General features: G+C 38.6%; 1 protein-coding gene across 2 annotated transcripts in view; it reads right to left on the bottom strand.

The window, feature by feature from the left end:
• The window catches only part of LOC126458147 (transcription factor E2F6-like), a 62,782-nt gene extending 48,460 nt beyond the window's left edge, over positions 1-14,322 (bottom strand). The window contains exons 1-5 of one of the 2 annotated variants that reach the window (XM_050095001.1): positions 13,946-14,322; positions 8,299-8,394; positions 7,962-8,107; positions 5,396-5,528; positions 1,562-1,775 (exon numbers count right to left, since the gene is read on the bottom strand). In XM_050095001.1, coding sequence (XP_049950958.1) covers positions 1,562-1,775; positions 5,396-5,528; positions 7,962-8,107; positions 8,299-8,374 — 569 coding nt within the window. In that variant the 5' untranslated portion in view covers positions 8,375-8,394; positions 13,946-14,322. Of the gene's footprint in view, positions 1-1,561; positions 1,776-5,395; positions 5,529-7,961; positions 8,108-8,298; positions 8,395-12,055; positions 12,200-13,945 lie in introns of those variants that run through there. The other variant, XM_050095002.1, reaches the window with a different exon arrangement.
• Between the last annotated feature and the right edge of the window lie 7,916 nt (positions 14,323-22,238).

Genomic DNA, 22,238 nt, shown 5'->3' on the forward strand with positions numbered 1-22,238 from the left:
TGGTTTGTTTGGCACAGTTGATTCCAACTTACCTACCCCCCCCCCCCCCCAAATTTCTTTGTGGTGCTGCATTGCGTTTTTTTACTTCAAGAAATACACAGTTTTGCAAAGCAATGTGAGGTTAGGCCGGATGATATCACGTGTCCTGTGATTTTCTGCTAAAGAGGAGGAGCAGGAGGACTGAATTGAGCCAGACAGCTACCAACTTGTTTCATTGTTTACAAAGCCAACACATGCCATACTTGTTAGCTGACACATCATACCTTTGAACTTAGTTCTTTCAATCTGTGCTCGGAAAATCATATTTAGATTGCTTGTTGCTGCCGCCAGTGTGCCACAGCAAAATGTTTTCACATAGTTGTGTACATAAGTAATTCACCATCTGGCACTGTTGGCAGCTCATTTAAATGACATTGACTACTGCAGGCGAAACCACATTCTGGTCCTCTCATGGGAATCTTTGCTTAGGTGCAGCCGACATCCACATGACTAATGTTAAATAGTTTTAATCACAGAGCGCACTGCAAAATATTTCATGGATGACCTGTTTTCCTTTCCTTCATCCTCCTCCTCCTCCTCCTCCTCCTCCTCCCGCCCCTCCTCTTTAGCAGGCAGTACCCACTCATCATATTGGACACAAACTCTAAGAACTTCAATAGGAAAATTACAAATGAATTTTACAAAACAGTAGTTGAGTAGGGGCAAATTTAAGAGAACACTAAGCGTCACTGAAGACTAACTTCTTTCACACTGGAGATCAAAAGACAGAAGAATAATTTTAGAGGAAAGAAAAGGCATTTACCTGAGAAACAGATGACTTCCGTGCATCACCAGAACATACAAGGACAGCTCAAACAAATGACAGTATTAGTAAGTTTTAAAAAAAACCTACTTCATGAATAAATATACTGAATAAAGCTGATGCCAATGTTTCTGTTTACCACAGATTTCGTCCAGAACACAGCTACACTACATGAATTCAAGGGGGGGGAATTATGTTTAACACTTACAAATCCACCTTCCCTTTCCTTTCTTTCAATTGGCCTTTTCAAATTGTGAACCAGAACATACTGTCCCAAGGATTAGGCAGTGGCAACCTGGTGGAACAACTCATACACTTTGGTGTACAGGAAACATAAAAACCAGCATTGTGTGCATTCAAGCTTCAGTAATTTATTAGTTTTAAAAGGTTTCTAGGAATACTTATGGAACTATTGTAATGAATAATATTATGAGAAAGACCAGCTGCTACTCACCATAAAGATGACATGCTGAGATTCAGACACGTACAACAAAAAGACTTTACATATTCAGCTTTCGGCCAATGTCTTTTTCAGAAAGGAACACACACACACACACACACACACACACACACACACACACACACACACACGCAGTTACATCCTGGACAGAGATAGTGGCCGTGTGCATGATTTGTATTTTTTCCTTTTTGAAGAATGCTTCGTCTGAAAGTTCAGCATTTAAAACATCTTTCTGTTGCACCTGTCCCCAACTCAATATAATGAATAATCTTAAGAAGAAATAGGTTGTTCAAACAAACCTCCATTGTATGTTGTTTTTTGACTTCTTTTCCAGAATTCCAATGCCTTCAAGCACATTAGTGATGTCATATATCCTCCTCTTCTGGACATCCAAAGATTCTGATGCTTTATTGAGATCAACAACACCATTTGGTGAAGACTGGAGTAAATTTAAGAATTTTTTTGTCAGTAGGCCAAGGGATGTATCATATCGCGTTCGTTCTACATTTTTCCCTGAAAGAGTAGAAATTGCAGTTCTTTCATTTTTAAAGCATCTGATCAATGGAATTTGGTACGCCAGCATTTACATGATCGAACGAAACTACACAGTAAATTAAAAACTTTCAAGTATTAATAAAATACAAAACAGACTTAAAACAACAAAACAAATTTATGATGCTGGATGGAGAAGCAGAAATACGAGACAAATTATGGCTATGAGGCTGCTGCGGCAGAAGATGTTGAATGCTCAGCTGAAGGTTTTAGATATCTGACAGGTTATATACTACATTCGTGCTACTGGATATGGAAGCACACTGGGGACATAATCAAGCTTTTAAGCAATGTTCACAAACACTGTGCAATTAATATTCTTGAGCTCTCTTCTCCCTAGTTCTGAATTTGTGAAAGTCAAAAGTTGGAACAACTCGTGCTACTATAGTTCAATTCTTTTATCTTGGCAGTTCACGCATGCCCACCCAGACGCAGGAGATTGCTGCGTTGCCAGTTGCACACTACGCACGCGCCAAGAGAAGCAGCGCCATAGTATAGCATAGTTGGCAAACTTACATTTAGGAGGGAACACGCAGTTCATGAAGTAAAGCCACCACGGCCGCATTAACCCTTTCGCTGCTACAGAGACGTGCTCCCCGCATTCCGCGCTGTGCGCGATTTTGTCACTGCACTGCTCGCCTGTGCTGGCACATGGTGTTCCGACTGCTTTGACACATTTATCATTCGATTCCACAAAAACTATTTGGCCCAAAAATTAGATTTTTACACCTCTTCTTGACTGATACCTTCCCCCCATAAATGACTTAATTTTGTTTCGATGTTCAACCCAGTTATTATGCAGCATTCGATATAGTAAACCATTGTACGAAATTTTGAAGAGTTTGCAGAGGTTAAAGTCCATAGAGTATACTTTCCGTACGGTTGATTTTAGTTGCCACAATGTTGAAAATGAAATGTGGACAAGATACCTAAATTTCGTATAAAATTTACTGTATAACAATATCTCATTTAATTTAAGTACCACATAGGTGTCGTATGTAATACTGAGAAATATTCCGTCTTTCGCGACTGTAACAAAAGTCTTATTTACACCAGGAACGTTTGGCTTTATTTTAAAGCACTTCAATCAATCAAAAGGAAGTAGACAAAATACATTAAACAAAACTGTGGACTTACAAAACCATTAGGACTTGAATATACCGTCTATCAGTGAAGTGCTCTGAGCTATGTCAAATGTAATTTTTGTGTGTGGCACACACAAACAGCATTTATTTGCTAAAACACTGATCAGCCGACACAAACGTTGAATATTGTGTTACCGCAGCACGAAACTACGAAAGGTCACTTGGCAATGAAGGAGACAAAATACTGTCCACTGAAGATGCTTCAAAAGAGAGAAACACGTCTTGTCTAAATAAGTCGCTTATTACAGTTGCAGAAGAAGAATATATTTCAATGCCATTGGTATAACTGCAACTGTGGAACAAAAACAAGGAAGAGAACACGAGTACCATTGTGTATGTGCCATACCTTTCATTGATTGAAGTGCTTTAAAATAATGCCAAACACGCCCGGTGTAAATAAAACTTTTATTACAGTCGCGAAAGACGGAATATTTCTCAATATTACATACGACACCTATGTGGTACTTAAATGAGATATTGTTATACAGTAAATTTTATATGAAATTTAGGTATATTGTCCACATTTCATTCTCAACATTGTGGCAACTAAAATCGACCATACGGAAAGTATACGATATGGACTTTTACCTCTGCAAACTCTTCAAAATTTCGTGCAATGGTTTACTACATTTAATGCTGCACAATAACTGGGTTGAACATCGAAACAAAATTAAGTCATTTATGGGGGGAAGGTATAAGTCAAGAAGATGTGTAAAAATCTAATTTTTGGGCCAAATAGTTTTTGTGAAATCGAATGATAAGTGTGTCAAAGCAGTGGGAACACCATGTGTCTGCATAGGCGAGCAGTGCAGTGATGACAAAATTGTGCACAGCGCAGAATGCGGGGAGCACGTAAATGCAGCAGCGAAAGGGTTAATGAAGAGATAGAGCACTAGAAATTTCAAAAAATCGCATTCAAACGAATAAAATTCGTAAAGTAAGACACTTCGATATTGTTTTTAAATAAAGAAAATATTAAGCACCGCCCAAGGTTTGAACTCATCACCTTTCGCTCACTAACCCAACACCTTAACCGTTACGCTAACGCAACTCGTCTTACAATGTAACTCCATGAGGGGACTAAAAGGTCACGCAAAATACTGAAACACTGTTGGTATGACTATGAATTACTCACACTTCGTCGAAGTACAATAGGAAATAAACAATTACCGCTGTTCTTTATTGCGAAAAAGCGGTTCGTGAGATTGATACAAACATCTTTCCTTGCTATCGCCTGAATTATGAGTCTTATTGCTTGTTTGGTTTAATTAATTAATAGAATATGAAGCAATTGGTATAAAGAATGCTTTTTCCAAACTTTCTATAAAAGAAAGTCTGCTATCAAGACATTACTTTTGTTCTATTACTTTATTTATGACTGAACGTTTCTAAAACTGAAGACACTCATCCGTGCTCTGCTCTGCAGTAGAGATCTGGCAACGTCGTTCTCTGTTCATTGGCCGACAGTTTTGTGACGTCAGACGCGCAGAACGAACCTAAACTCGGCCGCCAACATAAATGACGCGCACTTTAGCTATTTGTCACCTAACACTGTTTGTAGAAGTAACTATACTGTATATAGTAAGGTTTGTAGCTGTATAATTGAATAAAATATTGGGCTGAGCAAAAATAGTTCAGTATTAGTCTGAACAGAAAGACAGTTGGCAACAACAAACAAGCTACGGCAGAGCATCTTCTGAATAATACACATGAACTACTTTCAATTGTTACAGATGTGGGACCTTTTTTGAAAACAGTACAAACTACATGGGAACTGCTAGTAATACGTTTGTTAAAATAGATGAAACAATTTAGAGAGGCATTCACTTTGGTTTGCAGGGAGACGTTATCAAGTGGTGTATGGTATACAGTTTTTCCCAGAGAGTAACAATTTCTGAAGTGGTCATTTTTCGGGAACTAATAGGAAGCCCAAACATTCTAAATACAATCTTAATGGTCACACACTTTTGGCACTTCTTTTGGAATGTGTGTCTCAACTTTGTTAAACTTTTTATTTACACATATAAACTTTCGGATGAATTAACGAACTAGAAAACCAGACAAAACATTTTAGTAGAAGAAACTGGAAAACTGTAACACAGAATATTTTTATTTATTTATTTTCAAAAGCACAAACTACCAACATGTCAATGAAACATAAAACTTGCATATGTGCTCAAAAAGGAATTTCCCAACATTTACATTTTCCCACAACTTTTTTTAAGTCCCCTGAAAAGTATAAAATACAACTCCACTGTAGTCGTAAAATATGTATAACACTTATTACAGCATCATCCAAATGCATATGTAACTCCCATCCAAATGTGCCTTACAGTTTCACTCTTAGCTCCTATCAACCACTACCATTAGTGTCACTGTAAAGTGAAAGATTCAGTTTGATTTCCCTCTTACTAAGTTATATTCTTCATTATGTACCTTTTGGTATTGGACTTCCATATGAGCAAGAACTTGAGCTGGATGCTGTCCTCAAACGAGTTTTGGAGCGAGGAGTCTTGAAACCAGCATCACTTGCTGGTGATGTTTCCAGATTTAAGCGCCGTTTAACATTCTGAAAATAAGATAATCCATCATAATGACCTAGGTAAACAAACACATAACAAAGAAGTAAAAATTCACAATTACTTACGTATCATTTTTCTGGATCAAAACCCTAGCCTTGAAAAGAAAGAAAAATAGTACATTAGGTCCTGTGGGACCATCAGAGCCAAACTACTCAGTCAAGGTATAAGTTATTACATGTTCCTTATCAAGTGCAATGCGGAAAGAAAAGACTTGCGATATTAAGTCCATTAAGAAACAGTTTATGGTGAAAGAAATCAACAACTGTAACACACACCTACATAGAATAAATAATGTGTGCAACAAGAAAGCCTTCAGCACATACCTGAAAATACAGGGCTCGTCAGAAATATATAACACTTTTGCTGGAAGCTTACCAAAAATGGAACTTTCAGAGGAGTTCACACCATAGTGCACAGTGGACAAGTGCCTAGTTTCCAATAGTGAAAACCAAAAATTGTTTTGAGTTTGGCAACATTGTTGCTGACCTTACTCCAAAGACTGATTTGATGCAACTATACGCATTAGTCTATCCTCACATTCACTAGCTCTGTGTAACTACTACAACCTGCTTGTACTTGAATCTGCTTTATACATTCAATCCTTCATCTCCCTCTGCTGTATTTACCTGCCATTATCAAACTAACAATTCCTTCATGCTGCAGGAATATTCCTATTAACTGATACCTATTTTTAGTCAAGCTATGCTGTAACTTTTTCCCCACAGCTGATTTACTACCTCCTCATTAGATACCACATCTACTTATATAATCAGCAGCTTTCTTCTGTAGCACCACATTTGAAAAGCTTCTCTTCTTGTCTAAACTGTTTATCATCCATGTTCCACTTCCATACAAGGTTACACTCCAGACAAATTTTCAGTTTTTCTTCAAATGAGGAGAGAATTACAGATGGTGACGTCTTTGTCAACATTAAGTTAGTTTTCTATTGTCATATATTGCTATAAACAAACTTCCATGTTCTTGTACAGGAAGAAAAGAGTACGAGTTGCAGTGAGACAAAGAAAACACTATATGGTAGCACACAATTTTGTTATCAGCAATCATTTTTGTAAACAAAATTGGGAGCAAATCCCCAGAATTAGTAAGGGACACTCCTAAAAGGAAAGAACAATTTGAGGAGAGCATCAATTCAATCAAGATTTTAACATAAAACTTGGTTATTTTTTCCACAATTTTCTTTCTTCCAAAACCACTAGCCCAGAAAATTACACAGGAATTGCTGGAAAGTAAGGGGGAGGCACTAGTGGAATTGAAGCTGGGAAAGAGGATCATGAGTAATGTTTGGGAAGCACGATTATAGCAGTCTATGTGTGACTCTTCATCTGTCAGTTTCTGTTGTAAGGAAGTTTCACAATAAAAACTCTCCAGTACAGAGTTAAAGATTCTTTCTACAGTAAGGACATTACTTGTAATTTCAAAAACTGAAAATAGCTCTGGAGTACCATTTCAAGCGAATGTTCCCGATGAGTATCCACTACTGAAATCCAGACGTATCATTCTCATAAATGCTTGCTATGGAACACTCCATTACATCATGCTAATAATTAATGGTGAGAAAGGATATAATAAAAACTGAATATAGTTGGCAAAGTGGCCAGTAGCCATACATTACTACAACACAAATTAAATTACCTTTTTTCCACTCACTTTCATTCAAACTGTGGCCAATGAGGTGAAATAAGTAACACTTCTGGCTTAGATATGTTACAAGAAACAAACAATTTTCACTTCTGGCTTAGATATGTTACAAGAAACAAACAATTTTACCAGCAAAATTGTGTGTAATATTGATTCCCACAGCCTTTTCAAATTGAGCAAGCTGAATAATGCTTAACTTCCTTCAACTACTACTGAATAACTGAATCAAATTGACAGGAACTTTCATGTGGCAGGGTGCAAACATTGGAAAACAGAGCCAAAGGTTTGCATTTTGATTCAGAAAAATTTAAACTGTAAACAGCTCCACCCAAATCTTAAATTATCTGGGTCTGATATGTTCACATGTTCTTTAATATGGTTATCACCTCAGAAAATGGGTATACTAGCAGCATAATTTGGAGGATGAAAAAGACTGCTATACAACTCTTATTAGTAAGATCAAACATTATGTTGAAACCCAACTAGTGCTGTCACCAAGCAATTTATCACCAATCTCTTAGTAACTGAAGTGCCTCCGCTCTCCAACCCCCCCCCCCCCCCCCCACACACACACACACAGACACACACACAGAGAGAGAGAGAGAGAGAGAGAGAGAGAGAGAGAGAGAGAGAGAGAGAGAGAGAAAACCACGACAATAGCTAAATCATCAGCTGCCTGTTTACTGTACACAAACTCCCTTCAAAATGATGAATGTTTTAAACAAACCTGCATACTAGTGTCTATTCAGACTCAAACTCACCTCACTCCTTGGTGGTGGAACTGCAGGGCACCTTATTATCTGGTTCTGTGGTGTCTGACCATATTCATGATCAAGCAGATGATATGAAGTTGGTGTAACAACTGTCACCTCTTCTGCAGTTGTGATATCAACATAATGCTGCTCACCTGTGTATTGGAAGCAAAGTTATAATGTGTCAAAAATAAACAGCACATTAATTTGGAACATGCAAAGTCAGCAAGTAGTAGAACCCCTCCCCCCTTTTCCCCACACACACACCAGGACCCACACAAAACCACTACCATCACTCAAAAATAAATAATTTACAGAGATGAGTGTTGTTCAGAGCTTATCATACCCAGTTTAGCTTCTGGTGTGCTGATATTTCGGGTCCCATTATTAGTCAATGCAGCAGGCCTTCTCCCACGAGGCATGCCGCTAGTGGCACACTATCCTGAAAATTACAGAACAATTTTTATCAATAACTGAAACTACTGATTTGAGAAGCAAGGTGGCAGGGGACAAAACATATGATACATGAACAATCATTTGAAGCTTTAAAACTAGAGCTGACAGACACTTTTCCATGTAACGAACAATGACCTTTGGTTTCTGTTGACACATTACCACAATCAGAATGTAAGTCATTAATGATGGTTGAAACTTCAGCCTCTAAGTAGACAGTACCAAGGTTGGAGAAGTAAAAGTACAACACTGAATGAAAATTTAGTAACGCAATACAGCCTCTTGGCAAATATATTAACAGCAAGACATTAAAATTGGGAACTGTTTGTGATTATACACCAGTAGACCAAATTCCTATCTTGGCTGTTGGCAATATGAACTTTGTCGGGAAGCCACCAAATTTTATCAACAGCACAGCACATACATAATCATGCACGTAATACAAGTATAATATAACTTTGCATTCCAAGTGTGAGCTGGTCACAGCAACTGTAACAGATTCCATCTATTGTGGAATTCTCACGCCCTCCACGTAAGAGTGCCAAGTGACACTGTACGTATACATACCAGAGGGGGTGATAGTATTCCTCTCGGGTGTGCAGCCGGATCATAACGTCTTCATGACACAATATTTCCATGGTCCAATAGGCCGCCATCTTCAGGTGAGAATGCTGGTGCACGATCTCGCCGGAACTGTCTTCCCAGCGCATGCCTATATTGGCCGCAGAAGGCCCACAACGCATGCGCGAGAATGTGCCATTTTGCCAGTGGTGGAAACAGGCGAAATCGAGATATCGCTATCAAAAATTTAAAAATTTTATACCAACGATCGAAACACAGACCGTTGTTTTTTAATGTCTGATAACACCGGGTCCCAAGTCTTACTTAAAGGATAACCATTGTCTCATTAATAAGATTTTGAGATAAACGAATCTCTATGGATTCTTTTAAAACACAGTACCAACAGCGAGATGCAGGGGCAACCATTTGTGTCTAGTCATACAGCATTCTGTGTCCCTCGGTGAGACAGTGCTCCGCCACTGCAAATTTCTCAGGTTGGAGCAACCGTGTGTGCCGCTGGTGCTCAACACATCGGGTCCTGAATGGTCAGGATTGACTGACCAATATAAGCCTTGCCACAGTGGCAAGGGATCTTGTACACACCAGGCATCTTCAAACCCAAGTCATCCGTAACAGAGCCAAGAAGTGCTCTAATCTTGGCTGGAGGACAAAAAATACTTTTCATATGAACAGATGCTAAATACGTACTTTTTATTCAATGACAAATATTTTGAATAGACGGACGGAGTGGCTATGGGGTGCCCATTGTCCCCAATAGTTGCCAATCTTTTTATGGAAGATTTTGAGGACACGGCACTGAAGACGGCGTCCTTAAAAACAACCTGTTTATGGAGGTACGTTGACGATGCGTTTATGCTGTGGCCTCATGGGAGAGAAGCTCTTGATCGCCTCCTAGATCATTTTAATTCCCTGCATCAAGTTTACCATAGAGGTGGAAAGTGATGGAAAGCTTCCGTTTCTGGATGTTCTGGTGTGCAGAAAGGATGATGGGACACAGTGTTTATCGCAAGCCTATGCACACGGACCTTCACCTGCATGCTCCTAGCTGTCATCCATCGTTCCAGCGTACGGGGGTCCTGTGGACGTTTGACTTGGGTTTGAAGATGCCTGGTGTGTACAAGATCCCTTGCCACTGTGGGAAGGCTTATATTGGTCAGACAATCCTGACCACTCAGGACCCGATGTGTTGAGCACCAGCGGCACACACGGTTGCTCCAACCTGAGAAATTTGCAGTGGCGGAGCACTGTCTCACCGAGGGACACAGAATGCTGTATGACTAGACACAAATGGTTGCCCCTGCATCTCGCTATTGGGACTGTGTTTTAAAAGAATCCATAGAGATTCGTTTATCTCAAAATCATATTAATGAGACAATGGTTATCCTTTAAGTAAGACTTGGGACCCGGTGTTATCAGACATTAAAAAACAACGGTCTGTGTTTCGATCGTCGGAATACAATTTTTAAATTTTTGATAGTGATATCTCGATTTCGCCTGTTTCCACCACTGGCAAAACAGCACCTTCTCGCGCACGCGTTGTGGGCCTTCTGCGGCCTATATAGGCATGCGCTGGGAGGACAATTCCGGCGAGATCGTGCACCAGCACTCTCACCTGAAGATAGCGGCCAGTTGGACCGTGGAAATATTGTGTCATGAAGACGTTATGATCCGGCTGCACACCCGAGAGGAATATTATCAATTATTACGCCGGGAAAGCCTTCGTAGTCACATACCTGAGGGGTATTTAACCATCACTTAATTTCACAAGTAAAAAGCCGGTCCATATACAAAATTTTTCAATCATTATTGGCCAATGTGAGAATCTGTAAGCTATGTGTAGGGTGCCCTGCAGCAATTTTCAGACATAAATGTAACCTTTGCTATAATTTGGGTTTCTATTTAATACTTTGTGTGATATCTCACCCTTTACATGGATAAAATTTCCTTTATCTCCAACAAATCACAAATTAAAAAACAAAAAGGCATCTGGAGTTCAGCACAAATAAATTGTGTAAATCTCTGGATAATGAGGAATATCAATACTTCTTGTCAGCTTTGATCAGTGATGTAGGAAAAGTGCGACAAACATTGTAAACAATGTGGTGACTTATGTGACATTGGTGGCAATTTTTTCGAACTAAGTGACTATGCTACAGATCACGCTTATTTGCTTTTCCAACCCACAACCAAATCTGTTGTCCTCCAACATAAACTAGAACTCGGGCTAAGCTAGAGATCAATTTGTCATGACAACCAAGTTTTGCGCTTCCACATTTGTTGGCTTTGTCAACTAACAACCAAACTGTGGAAATACAAACCAAAAGGTGCTGCCACAACAGTCATTAACATTATGTCACTGATCCAAGTCAACAACTGGTATCAAATATTCTTCTTGAATAGGGCTTAATTTTGACTGCAAGAGCATTCAGGCACTTCCCAGAGACTTTTTAACATAACAGAACAAGCTGATACCGAAGATTTAAAATATCATGTATTAAATTATGGCATAACTATAATTTGCCACTGCACTGGCACCAGTGAACTTTATGATGTGTGACTAACATGATGCAATGGGCTGTAGCTTCTTCCACCAGGTACGAAATCTAATCTGGAACAAGGAATTCCCTCGAGGAATCAAACAGACCATGTATAAAATTTATCTCCTGCCAATCATGATGTATAGTCTAGAGGTGTGTGTCATAAATAAGAGAGTCAAATACAAGCATGTGAAATGAAGTTCCTTAGGTCAGCACTACAAAAAAACTAGGAGAGACTGTCAGGAATGATTATGCAAGGAGAGACCTGCAGGTGACACTGACTACAGAGGAGAGAATGAGTGCTTTGAGACTGAAGTGGTTCGGTCATGTGAAGTGAATGCACCTGACAAACTCCACACCAGTATTCGGAGATGGAGGTACCAGGAAGAAGACCAATTGGGCGGCCTAGAAAGAGATGGACAGACCAGGTTAAGGAAGATCTCAAGAGGAGAGGAGCAACATGGGATGTAGTGGAGAGGGAAAAGCTCAGGACAGAAACCAATGGATGCATATCGTTCACAAAGTTCCTACCAGGCCTGCTGGAAGGAAATCCTGATGATGATTTCCGATGCACAGGAATTTTCATTCACTTCAGTAGTAACTGTTAGCAGTTAGTCCTCTGGGTAAGATTTTCCTATCTTTGTGTAAGAGTGGCGGTTTTACAATTGACAATTTTTTGCCTGAAACAAATCAAATTTATTTGTTAGGACCACTCACAATATGCTGCCTGAAAATACCCTAACAAATATAAACACACACCAGTTTTTTTTTTCCTTTAATTCACTTCTCTGCTACACAATTGTACAGGAATTTTATGTCTGGCTTGAATACTGCTTAATATAGGCTGGTAACTCTGGTGAAAATTGAGCTATTGTTGATGCTCTGGTACCATGGGAAATTAAATTTTAAGTGATAAAACAAAAAGTTTAGCACAAATTTTTTTGCTGTTTCCTAAAGTTACATTACAGTAAAATAATACGATTAATAATTTAACTTAAAACACAAATAACTGCTTGAGAAAGACTTAGGCAATACCAAATCAATGTTTAACAGAAACTTTGATTCCTGCAGGTGTGATGAGGCTGTCAATTAACTATCCCCAGTTTTCATGTATGAGAATTATTATCCCACACTACACTGCAATTTCAAAAGATTAAGTGCAATATAAAAATTTTAAATTGCAAGCCAGATACAGTTTAGCAAAACTTATATTTTGATGGATGGAGCCTAATTTTAAGGCTCAAATTTAGAGAAACATGGGTTAGTATGTAAATTTGTTTTCCAGTCTACAACTGCAAAAAGACATCTTCTGAACTATGTGATTACTGTTACTGTAAAGAAGGCTGTCCACAAAAGTACATCTTTTTCAGACAATAATGCCAAGCATTTCCAGAAAAAAGCTCGTACACACACACACACACACACACACACACACACACACACACACACACACACACACACACAGAGAGAGAGAGAGAGAGAGAGAGAGAGAGAGAGAGAGAGAGAGAGAGAGAGATATTACAAGGAAGTAACAATGCAACAAGTAACGTGTAACAAGATCTGACCTGCAATTTTTATGCCAAAAACTCCTCACAAGCTCACACTGAAGTCTGTGTTGCAATAATTATAGTCATCACATATCTAAGTTTTCTAACAAATTATTCTAGTTTTATAAACAAATTCTGCATTGTTAATGTACCTAAAAACAAGCTTCCAATACAATATGCTACCCAATTTTGTTGCTGCACGTTAGAAGATATTTAAGGTATACGTAAAAAAGACATACTTTCCAAGTTACAAGTATCACAGATGAATGCAAAATATAACCATAAACAAGTACACTGAACTATTGCAGGAACAGAAATCTATATGCAACAAAATCGCACACGTGTGACGTACTGAAGTGCCTGCATGGACTTTCAAGACAAGAATAGCAGTTCAAATTACTCCCAAATAATTGCACACGTCTGTATATAACAACTCTCCAATCAAGAAACTGTGGCACGCGTTTTACTTCACGTCAATATTTTAACATCTAATACAAAGACTGCTTTTTCCCAGAAACATTCAACACGACACGTGGTTCAGTAATTAGCATCTTACAAATATCGTTATTTCTTTCTTTCCACTCGACGCTGATCGTTATTCCAAAATCTAGCATGAAACTAAACGTGTTATCCGAATATCTATCACGAAGCTAGACGATGTATCATACTGTCTTAACATTTCACGTTACTTCGTTTCTCGTGCTATATGAACTACCCACACTATTGAATGTTAACGGTTAACATTTTCAATTTTCGCATTACACACAGGACGCTTCTTTGCTTGAGAAAGGCCGATCATGTTACCAAACTCAAACTTAAGAGTTCACTTACGACCCACACTGCTTTACCAAAAACTGTAACTCGTTATACTTACTATTAATGAAAAGCAAAAACATCCAGCCACGGCATGAAGTATAACTGCAACTCTTCACTAAAATTTTAAAATGTTACATGATCACAAAAAAAGGATGCAATGATGCCGAGCATTTGAAGGTGTAGTCTTTTGTTTTGTGATTGGCTTGGTTAGCCGCAGTCACCGTGCCATAATTACAAATTTACGTTCATTTACTTTCCTCAATACACTCGATTTAATGCCCACACTAAAACCAACTCAAAAATCATACACGGCACGTGCTTATTAACAAGTAATACCATCAACAGGCTCCAAATTTCCACATATTTCAACCACACAACCTCCCTCACATCCAGCCATCTGCTGCAAACAGCCAGTAGCAACAATGAATGTGGCGCGAACTTGTATTTCCCGCAAATAACGTACATTCGGTCTCGGCCCTAGAATCGGGGCCCAGAACGTAGGTACGATTCACTGTATTAACTTCAGAATCACACCGTTTTGGAGCTCGGAATATCGCATAGACAATATACGTTAAATATGAAGTCATATTTTCTAATTTATAAAGACCGAGTACTCAGTAGTAGCACATCTAACACAAAAATTGGTCGTTATGCTCGGTCAAAGTTTTGAAAAGTTGCTCGCCAGGTGACAGCAGCGGAGCAACATGGCGGAACTTTACATGTGGTAGCAGATGATTTAGTCTGATGTTTAAAGCTGCTTTGTGTGTCGTATAATATAAATCAGAATTATTTGCTCGATAAAGAATTAGTATTATTGCTCTAATTAATTAAATCCAAGGTGTCAAGTTGAGAAACGATTGATAACGGGAAGAGAGTGCATAGTAAACAATTATGAATACGGATTTTAGTGCCAGATTGTGAACCATTAGAGGAAATAGAATTTTAATGTGTACGAGGGTCAACCGCCAGTTCTTCATTATTATATATACAACGGTGCAATATGTGTAATTTCTCGTCAGTATTTTTATCGATTTCTCCATTACGTATGCCCACGCACCCTACTTCTGGCTCTGACTGAAATTCGGGCGCAAAGGACAGTTTTGTTCATGCTGTAAATAGAGTTATTTTCACATACGTATGTAATTATTGAGGCTTACGTGACAATTTCAACGTTGTTACTACTTGCAAATGATGAACGAAGCGTCAATTTTGTCTCAGAATGGTGCCTATGATCAGTTGTGCTGTGTAAAAATTGCACATGTATACATTCGGCAAATTTCTTTAGAAACGATTGAACTGTGATCATTGTTGCAAAGAGCGAAATTTACTGTTGCAACTGCATGCCTTGTTTCATAAGGTAAGCATAGACCAAAGCTCTTATTAGGTTTGCATGAGATTGTCACAAGCCCTGCAATATGTAATGGTAAATATCTCAACACTACCAATGTACAAACCTTTTAACTAACGTATGTTATATACATGGCATGCAAATTAATCCTACAATGGATATAAATCACTCGGTGTTTTTCTGTTTTAATGTGGGCAGTAAGTTGCAGATGGACAGCTGTAGACTAGTAGTACATTTATTGAACACAGAGTACTCAGGTGTAGATGGTGCAGCAATGCAGTAAATTTTATGAGGTCTTCGTCTCTTTACTACTGTGTGTGCAGTTGTTTTATTTTTTACTATATATTTCTCTTATGCTGCTATGTTATAGCAGTCTATGAGCTGTTCCTGGTTGTCCATGGTCAGATATTTGTAATTCATTGACATTTCTAATTCAGCATTTTGTTGGGAGTCATGAAGTAGGACCTACTGGGCACAACTGTGTTAAAGTTAATATTAGGTAGGCGTACTTAGCATGTAACAATATTATGACTGAATCCATTAAAAACTTTTGTTTTCTGTTTTTACAGTGCAGAAAAAACAAGCTATTCAAAATAATCACTATTATGCAAGAACACTATAAGTTACTTAGGTACCTTTAGCCAGTTATCCTACACTTCATGAAGAATAAACCACTACATTCGTTTCTGTCAACTCCTTAGAACTATCAGGCAAGTAGCTCCGCTCGAAAATTGTATCATACTGTTTTTAGTGTTTGATAATTAGGAATTTTCTGTTCTATATCTGTTTTAAAATAACTAAGTGGTCATCAGCCATTATTTTTATTTTGCCCTGCTGTCAGCTGGGTAAGTGCCATTACAAATTAAGAGGACCAGTCAGTCCTACATTTATTTGTTACTTTCTACTTGTTCCACATATGTTAATGAAAGAAATGCCAAGGTGCATAATGGTTTACAGTCCACATTAAATTGTACGTCCTCCCCACCACCACCACCACCAAACAGACTGGTTCGCAGCAAAGGCAGGCAAAGGTGTACCGAAGTTAACTTGGGAACAGTTCATCAATTGAGAGCATGAGACTGTATTCACAGTAGGCCTAATGAGATCATTCCCATCCAGTGATTTAGTGGTTCCTGTGTGACGATAAAGAATTGTGATGAAACTTTGAGAAAATGTATGTTCCCAGCAAACATTGTTAAAGATTTAAGATCACATATTATATACTTGCACAAGATAGTCATTTGACATCATAAAGCAACTTTTGTGTGACTTGAGTTTACAGCAACTTTGATATATAATACCTCTGGCAATAATCTTTTTTTAGAAAAGCAAAATTAGGCCATTTTGTACAACATTTTTCACTCTGTTAAGTGACAAAAGGTATATGGCCCTAAGAAAAGGCAATAAATTGGAGGCATAGTGAAAATGCGCACATATAGCTGATATTGGAATTAAATTGAACCTCTTTTATTGTGTTTTACAATTGCTAAGTACCCAAGTTCTGACAAGTAGGAAATAAACTCGAGTCAGAACACATCCCCTCGACTCATTGTGACCTCATTTGGCACTCTGCTAGGGACTTCTGCTGGTAATTGTGTTCTTTTTCCATTTTCATGTTAGTTTCATGTTCCATGGATCATTTGCATGAAAGTTGTAATTTTCTGAAACTAGTCATTTTACATTCACTTCACAAATTAATCTGTAAATTTAGCTCCCTGCTGACCACTCACAATGTTTCTAAACATACAGACGCGAGTTAGTAGTTCCTACACAGCACCTTTCACGCATTACAACAACAGAAATCCTTTATGGAATAGAAAGATTTGTCAAGGAGTAACTTATTCAGTTTGTTTTCAAATTTTACTTGTCTGTCTGTCAGATATTTTATACCACTGGGTAAGTGGTCAGAAGATTGGGTTGCAGCATTCTGCACCTTTTTTTGTGCTAAAGTTGACCATAATGTGGAATAATGACACACTGAGGCTTGTCTCTGATGCAAACGGTCAGTTTCAGTGATGAAATACCAATTGATGATAATGGTAAGTTAGTGTGTAGCCCTTCATTTGGTGCCAAGTCTCATCAGACTGGAAATAAGGCTGAGAAAACTGCTTCCAGATACTTATTTACTGCACTCTTGCAAGCTGGACAAATTTACTGACCTGATGTTACGAATAGGGTGCTTCTTCACCAGAGCACAAACCTTATCTCCTGTTTCTGTATCGGGTATCCAAATTCCTGTCTTTCCATTATGATTGTTTTCGCCGAAGAGATTACAACATTTTTTAGTTAACTTATTTATGTATTTTTGAGCCTCTCGTGTTGAGTTAGCAACGGAGTTTCGTGGTGCAGACAAACTTGGGATGTATCATCCAGCTTTGATTCAGTGTGTTGGATTAGTAACTCTTGTTGACAGTCATTAAAATCCATAAATAATGTCAAAGTAGCTTTTCTTGCATACAAAATTACATAGCACTTTGATGCTCTACCTCCTTGCCCAGTTTAACAGGGAGATAGCTACTCCGGTCACTGTCCATTTGTACTCAATCAGAGAAGGATTACTTGCAAAACACCAAAGTTGGTTCACATTGCAATTGGATGAAATTAGTCACTTTGTATAACACTAGAATAAAACTTCTAACAACAAAAATGTAACTAATTCACAATCAAAACAAACAATGGAAAATCCAGGATGGAAAGTAATAATATTATGAGAAGTAAAGTTGCTAGTCTCCATATAGCGGAGATGATGATGAATCGCAGATAGGCACAATCAAAACAAACAATGGAAAATCCAGGATGGAAAGTAATAATATTATGAGAAGTAAAGTTGCTAGTCTCCATATAGCGGAGATGATGATGAATCGCAGATAGGCACAACAAAAAGACTTTCACATTTAAAGCTTTTGGCTAAAGGCCTTCATCAAAACACACACACACACACACACACACACACACACACACACACACACACACACACACACACATGCAAACGCAACTCACACACAACTGCAGTCTCGGGCAACTGAAACCACACTGCGAGCAGTAGCAGCAGTGCTTGATGGGAGTGGCAACTGAGTGGGGGCGGGGAGGGGGAGGGATAGTATGGTGGAGATGGTGGATAGTGAAGTGCTGTAGGTTAGGCAGAGGGGGGGCTGTTAGGGGGAGGTAGCGAGAAAGGAGAGAAATAAATTAAAAAATAATAAATAAATAAATAAAAAATAAAATGATTGGGTGTGGTGGTGGAATGACGGCTGTGTAGTGCAGGGATGAGAGCAGAGAAGGGGCTGGATAGGTGAGTACAATGACTAACGAAGGTTGATGCCAGGAGGTTTACAGGAACATAGGATGTATTGCAGGGAAAGTTCTTACCTGCGCCATTCAGAAAAGCTGGTGTTGTTGGGAAGGATCCGTATGGCACAGGCTGTGAAGCAGTCATTGAAATTAAGGATATCATGTTTGGCAGCATTTTCAGCAACAGGTTGGTCCAGTTGTTTCTAGGCCACAGTTTGTAGGTGGCCATTTATGCAGACAGACAACTTGTTGGTTGTCATGCCTTCATAGAATGCAGCACAGTGGTTGCAACTTAGCTTGTAACCACATGACTGATTTCACAGGTAGCCCTGCCTTTGATGGGATAGGTGATGTGTGTGACAGGACTGGAGTGGGGGATGTATGGGAAAGGTCTTGCATCTAGTTTTATTACAAGGTATGGGCCATGAGGTAAGGGATTGGGAGCAGAGGTTGTGTAAGGATGGACCTTACCCCACCCAGTCTCCACTCCCATCATTCGCTGGTGCTGGTGCTGGTGCTGCTGCTCGCAGTGTGGTTTCAGTTGCCTGAGACTGCAGTTTTGTGTGTGTGTGGGGAGGGGGGGGGGGGGGGTGCGCGCGCACCTATTGTTGGCACAGGCCATCGGCCAAAAGCTTTAAGTGTGAGAGTCTTTTTGTTGTGCTTATCGGCGACTCGGCATCATCTCCGCTATACGATGAGTAGCAACTTTCCTTCTCGTAATATTGGCACAATCAAAACAAGTATAATTACAAACAAAGGTCAGATTATAAAGCTTGTTTGGCTATATGAAGCTCATAAGGACTATACTCAGCCAAGAGAACCCACTCACTATACTGCACACACAACAATAAAATGCAGATAGTTTGAACAAAGCTACATAAGAATGAAGTAAACTAATTATAGCCAATTATTAAAGTAATTTCGACATATTTCCTATTAAATGTGTATCTTGTGATATTTTCCATGTGAAATAAGTCAGTTAAATAGTTAAGATTAGTATATTAGTTTAAAAGTAGTGAAATGCAGACATAGCTATTTAATAGACTAATTTTACATAAATCATAAGATACACATTTTGTAGAGTGTCAAATGTGTTCTAGTATTGATCATGAACATTTGTATTACCTAATGCACAGTTCAAGACATAGGGCTGATGGTGTAGGGAAAACGTTTGATAGGGCAGAATCCAAAAGAATTAAATTTTTCAAGTAAGATTACCGCAGATTGTTAGAAAAACAATAAATATAAAACTGTCTTTTTTTTGCTGGATTTTATGCCTTTTTTATAAAAAGTATTTACGAGAGTCAAATGCTTTGGAGGGGATTTAAATACATTTTTGCAGTTTTTAGATGTCTTAAGACTCAGATTTCACTTCCAGTTCAACAAGACTTCTAATTTTACTATCCTCAAACACCAGTAGACAATTCTAAAACAAAAATTGTCAGATTTGAGTTCTAATGGAATATGAGCGTATTTTCATTGTGCCTCCACCGATCTTTTGTGTTTGCATTGCAAAATCAAGTCTAGCTTTCTTTGTAGATGGTTTGGAACATGGGGTAGCTAATGAAAATGGTTTAAAAGAGACTACAGAAAATATTTTATATTAAGTGGCCAAAAATACCTATTTTTGGTGTTTTTACAAAATTGTCAACTTTGCCCTCAATTTGTAAACTATTGGAAAATGGTAGGAGATTGAAATTGTATATTGGTTGTGTTGGTAAGTTATTACTTGCAAAGTTTCAGATTTATCCTGCTATTACTTTCGGAGAAATAAAAAGGCTAAACTTCAGGTAGCTATTTTCTTCCGACCGACTTTGCTTCAGATTATCCATATGAATCTTGCTCATGAAATCCTTTATTATTTCACTTAAGATAGTACAAAAAGTTGTACAAGATGGCGTAGTTCTGTTTCTTCTAAGAAAATACTGCCAGAGATATTATGTCTCAAAGTTGCCAAAAACTCAGAACTACACTGCCGAAAGCTGCACTATGTGGTCAAACAGATTACTCTCTCTCTGCAAGAATTAAACTGGTGAAAGTGGAAACTTTACCAATGTTCACTGAGGGCACGTGTGTACGGTAATCTGACATTAGGCCACTTATCATAAACTGCCCTATGCACAGATGTTGATGCTGCAACCTGCATCCCATTCTTAAGTGGTAGAACCCAGTATGTTGTACAGGACAAAGTGTGTTCTTCAGAGACATGGGTATTGTCAGAATTGTCCCAGGGAAGTATGACAGTGAATTTGCTTTAAAATGCAGGAAATTGTAAGTTAACACAGATGAGTAGGAAGAACAACCCTATAATGTTTGAACACAGTATTGATGGTGTGCTGCTTAACACATTCATGGTGATGAAATATGTAGGGATAACCCTGCAAAGCAATATGAAATTGGTAGTAGAGAAGGTGAATGATTGACCGTGGTTTATTGAAAAAATTTAAGAAACTGTGGTTCGTTGTAAAGGAGATCGTATATAGAACACTAGAGTAACTGTTTTGCTGGATTGTTTTGGATTCCCAACAGGTCGGGTTGATGGCAGGCATTGAAGCAGTTCGAAGTTGTGGTCTTAGATTTCTTATACCGGCAGGTTTGATCAACTTGGCAGTATTATGAAGGTGCTTCATGAGCTGAGCTGAAATGGGAATCATTGGAAGGAAGAAGTTCTTTTAACGAAAAACTACTGAGAAAATTTAGAGAACCACTGTTTACATTTGGCTGCAGAACGATTCTACAGCCGTAAACTTATATTTCACATAAGGACCGTGAAGAGAAGATAAGATGATGGTTTAAAAAGTTCTCGGAAAGGACTTTAAAAAAAAGAGTACTTACATCAGTGAAACTCTTTTTTTTATTTTTCAATGTAGTCTCCTTGTAGATTAATGCACTTGGTCCAATGATGTTCCACTGCCTTGATCCAGTCTTGAAAATGAGTTTCCTCCAGGCCTGCAAAATAGTTGTCAACTCCGGCTATCAGTTCTTCATTTGAAGTGAATCTTCGTTCACCAAGAAACTTGCAGTTTTTGGAAGAGATGGAAGTCTGGTGGCGTCATATCGGGTGAATAAGGTGGGTGTGGCAACAGTTCATAAAATGTTATCATGGTGACGGCATGCATTTTTGATCCAGCATCAAGAGTCGTGGCACTCATCTTGCAGATAAATTTTTTCATTTATAATTCTTCAGTTAAAATGTGATATACCCTTTCAGATGACATCTGGCATGCATGAACAATTTCACGCACTTGCAACTGGCAATCCTCCATGACCGTTTTGTGCACTTTTGCAGTGATTTTTGGAGTAGTGGCACATCTTGGCCGACCACTGCGCAGATCGTCATCTAAGCTCTCCTGACCAAATTTAAATTCATGTGTCCACTTGGCAACAGCTGAATATGCAAATCACTATGCAGGAACAACAACAGAGCCATGCACCGCAGAGCTCTCTTCCAAGAGCACTGACATGGCCTGTGTTTACAGGCAACAGTCCAATGAATATCATGTGAACAACACGTTGCGCTAGTGCTGACACGTTGCGCTAGTGCTGACCTATCGTGGTGATTCCAAGAACTTTTCAAACCACCCATGTAGTACTCATGTGGAGGCATATAGGCAGCAGTTTTTCTGTTGGTCCATTTGGAATGTAACAGGAAAATAGGTGCCCTCTGTCATGCACCATATGGTGGCTTGCAGAGTACATATGTAGGTGTAGA

This window comes from Schistocerca serialis, chromosome 2, assembly GCF_023864345.2.
Source record: "Schistocerca serialis cubense isolate TAMUIC-IGC-003099 chromosome 2, iqSchSeri2.2, whole genome shotgun sequence".
Lineage (NCBI taxonomy): Eukaryota > Metazoa > Arthropoda > Insecta > Orthoptera > Acrididae > Schistocerca > Schistocerca serialis.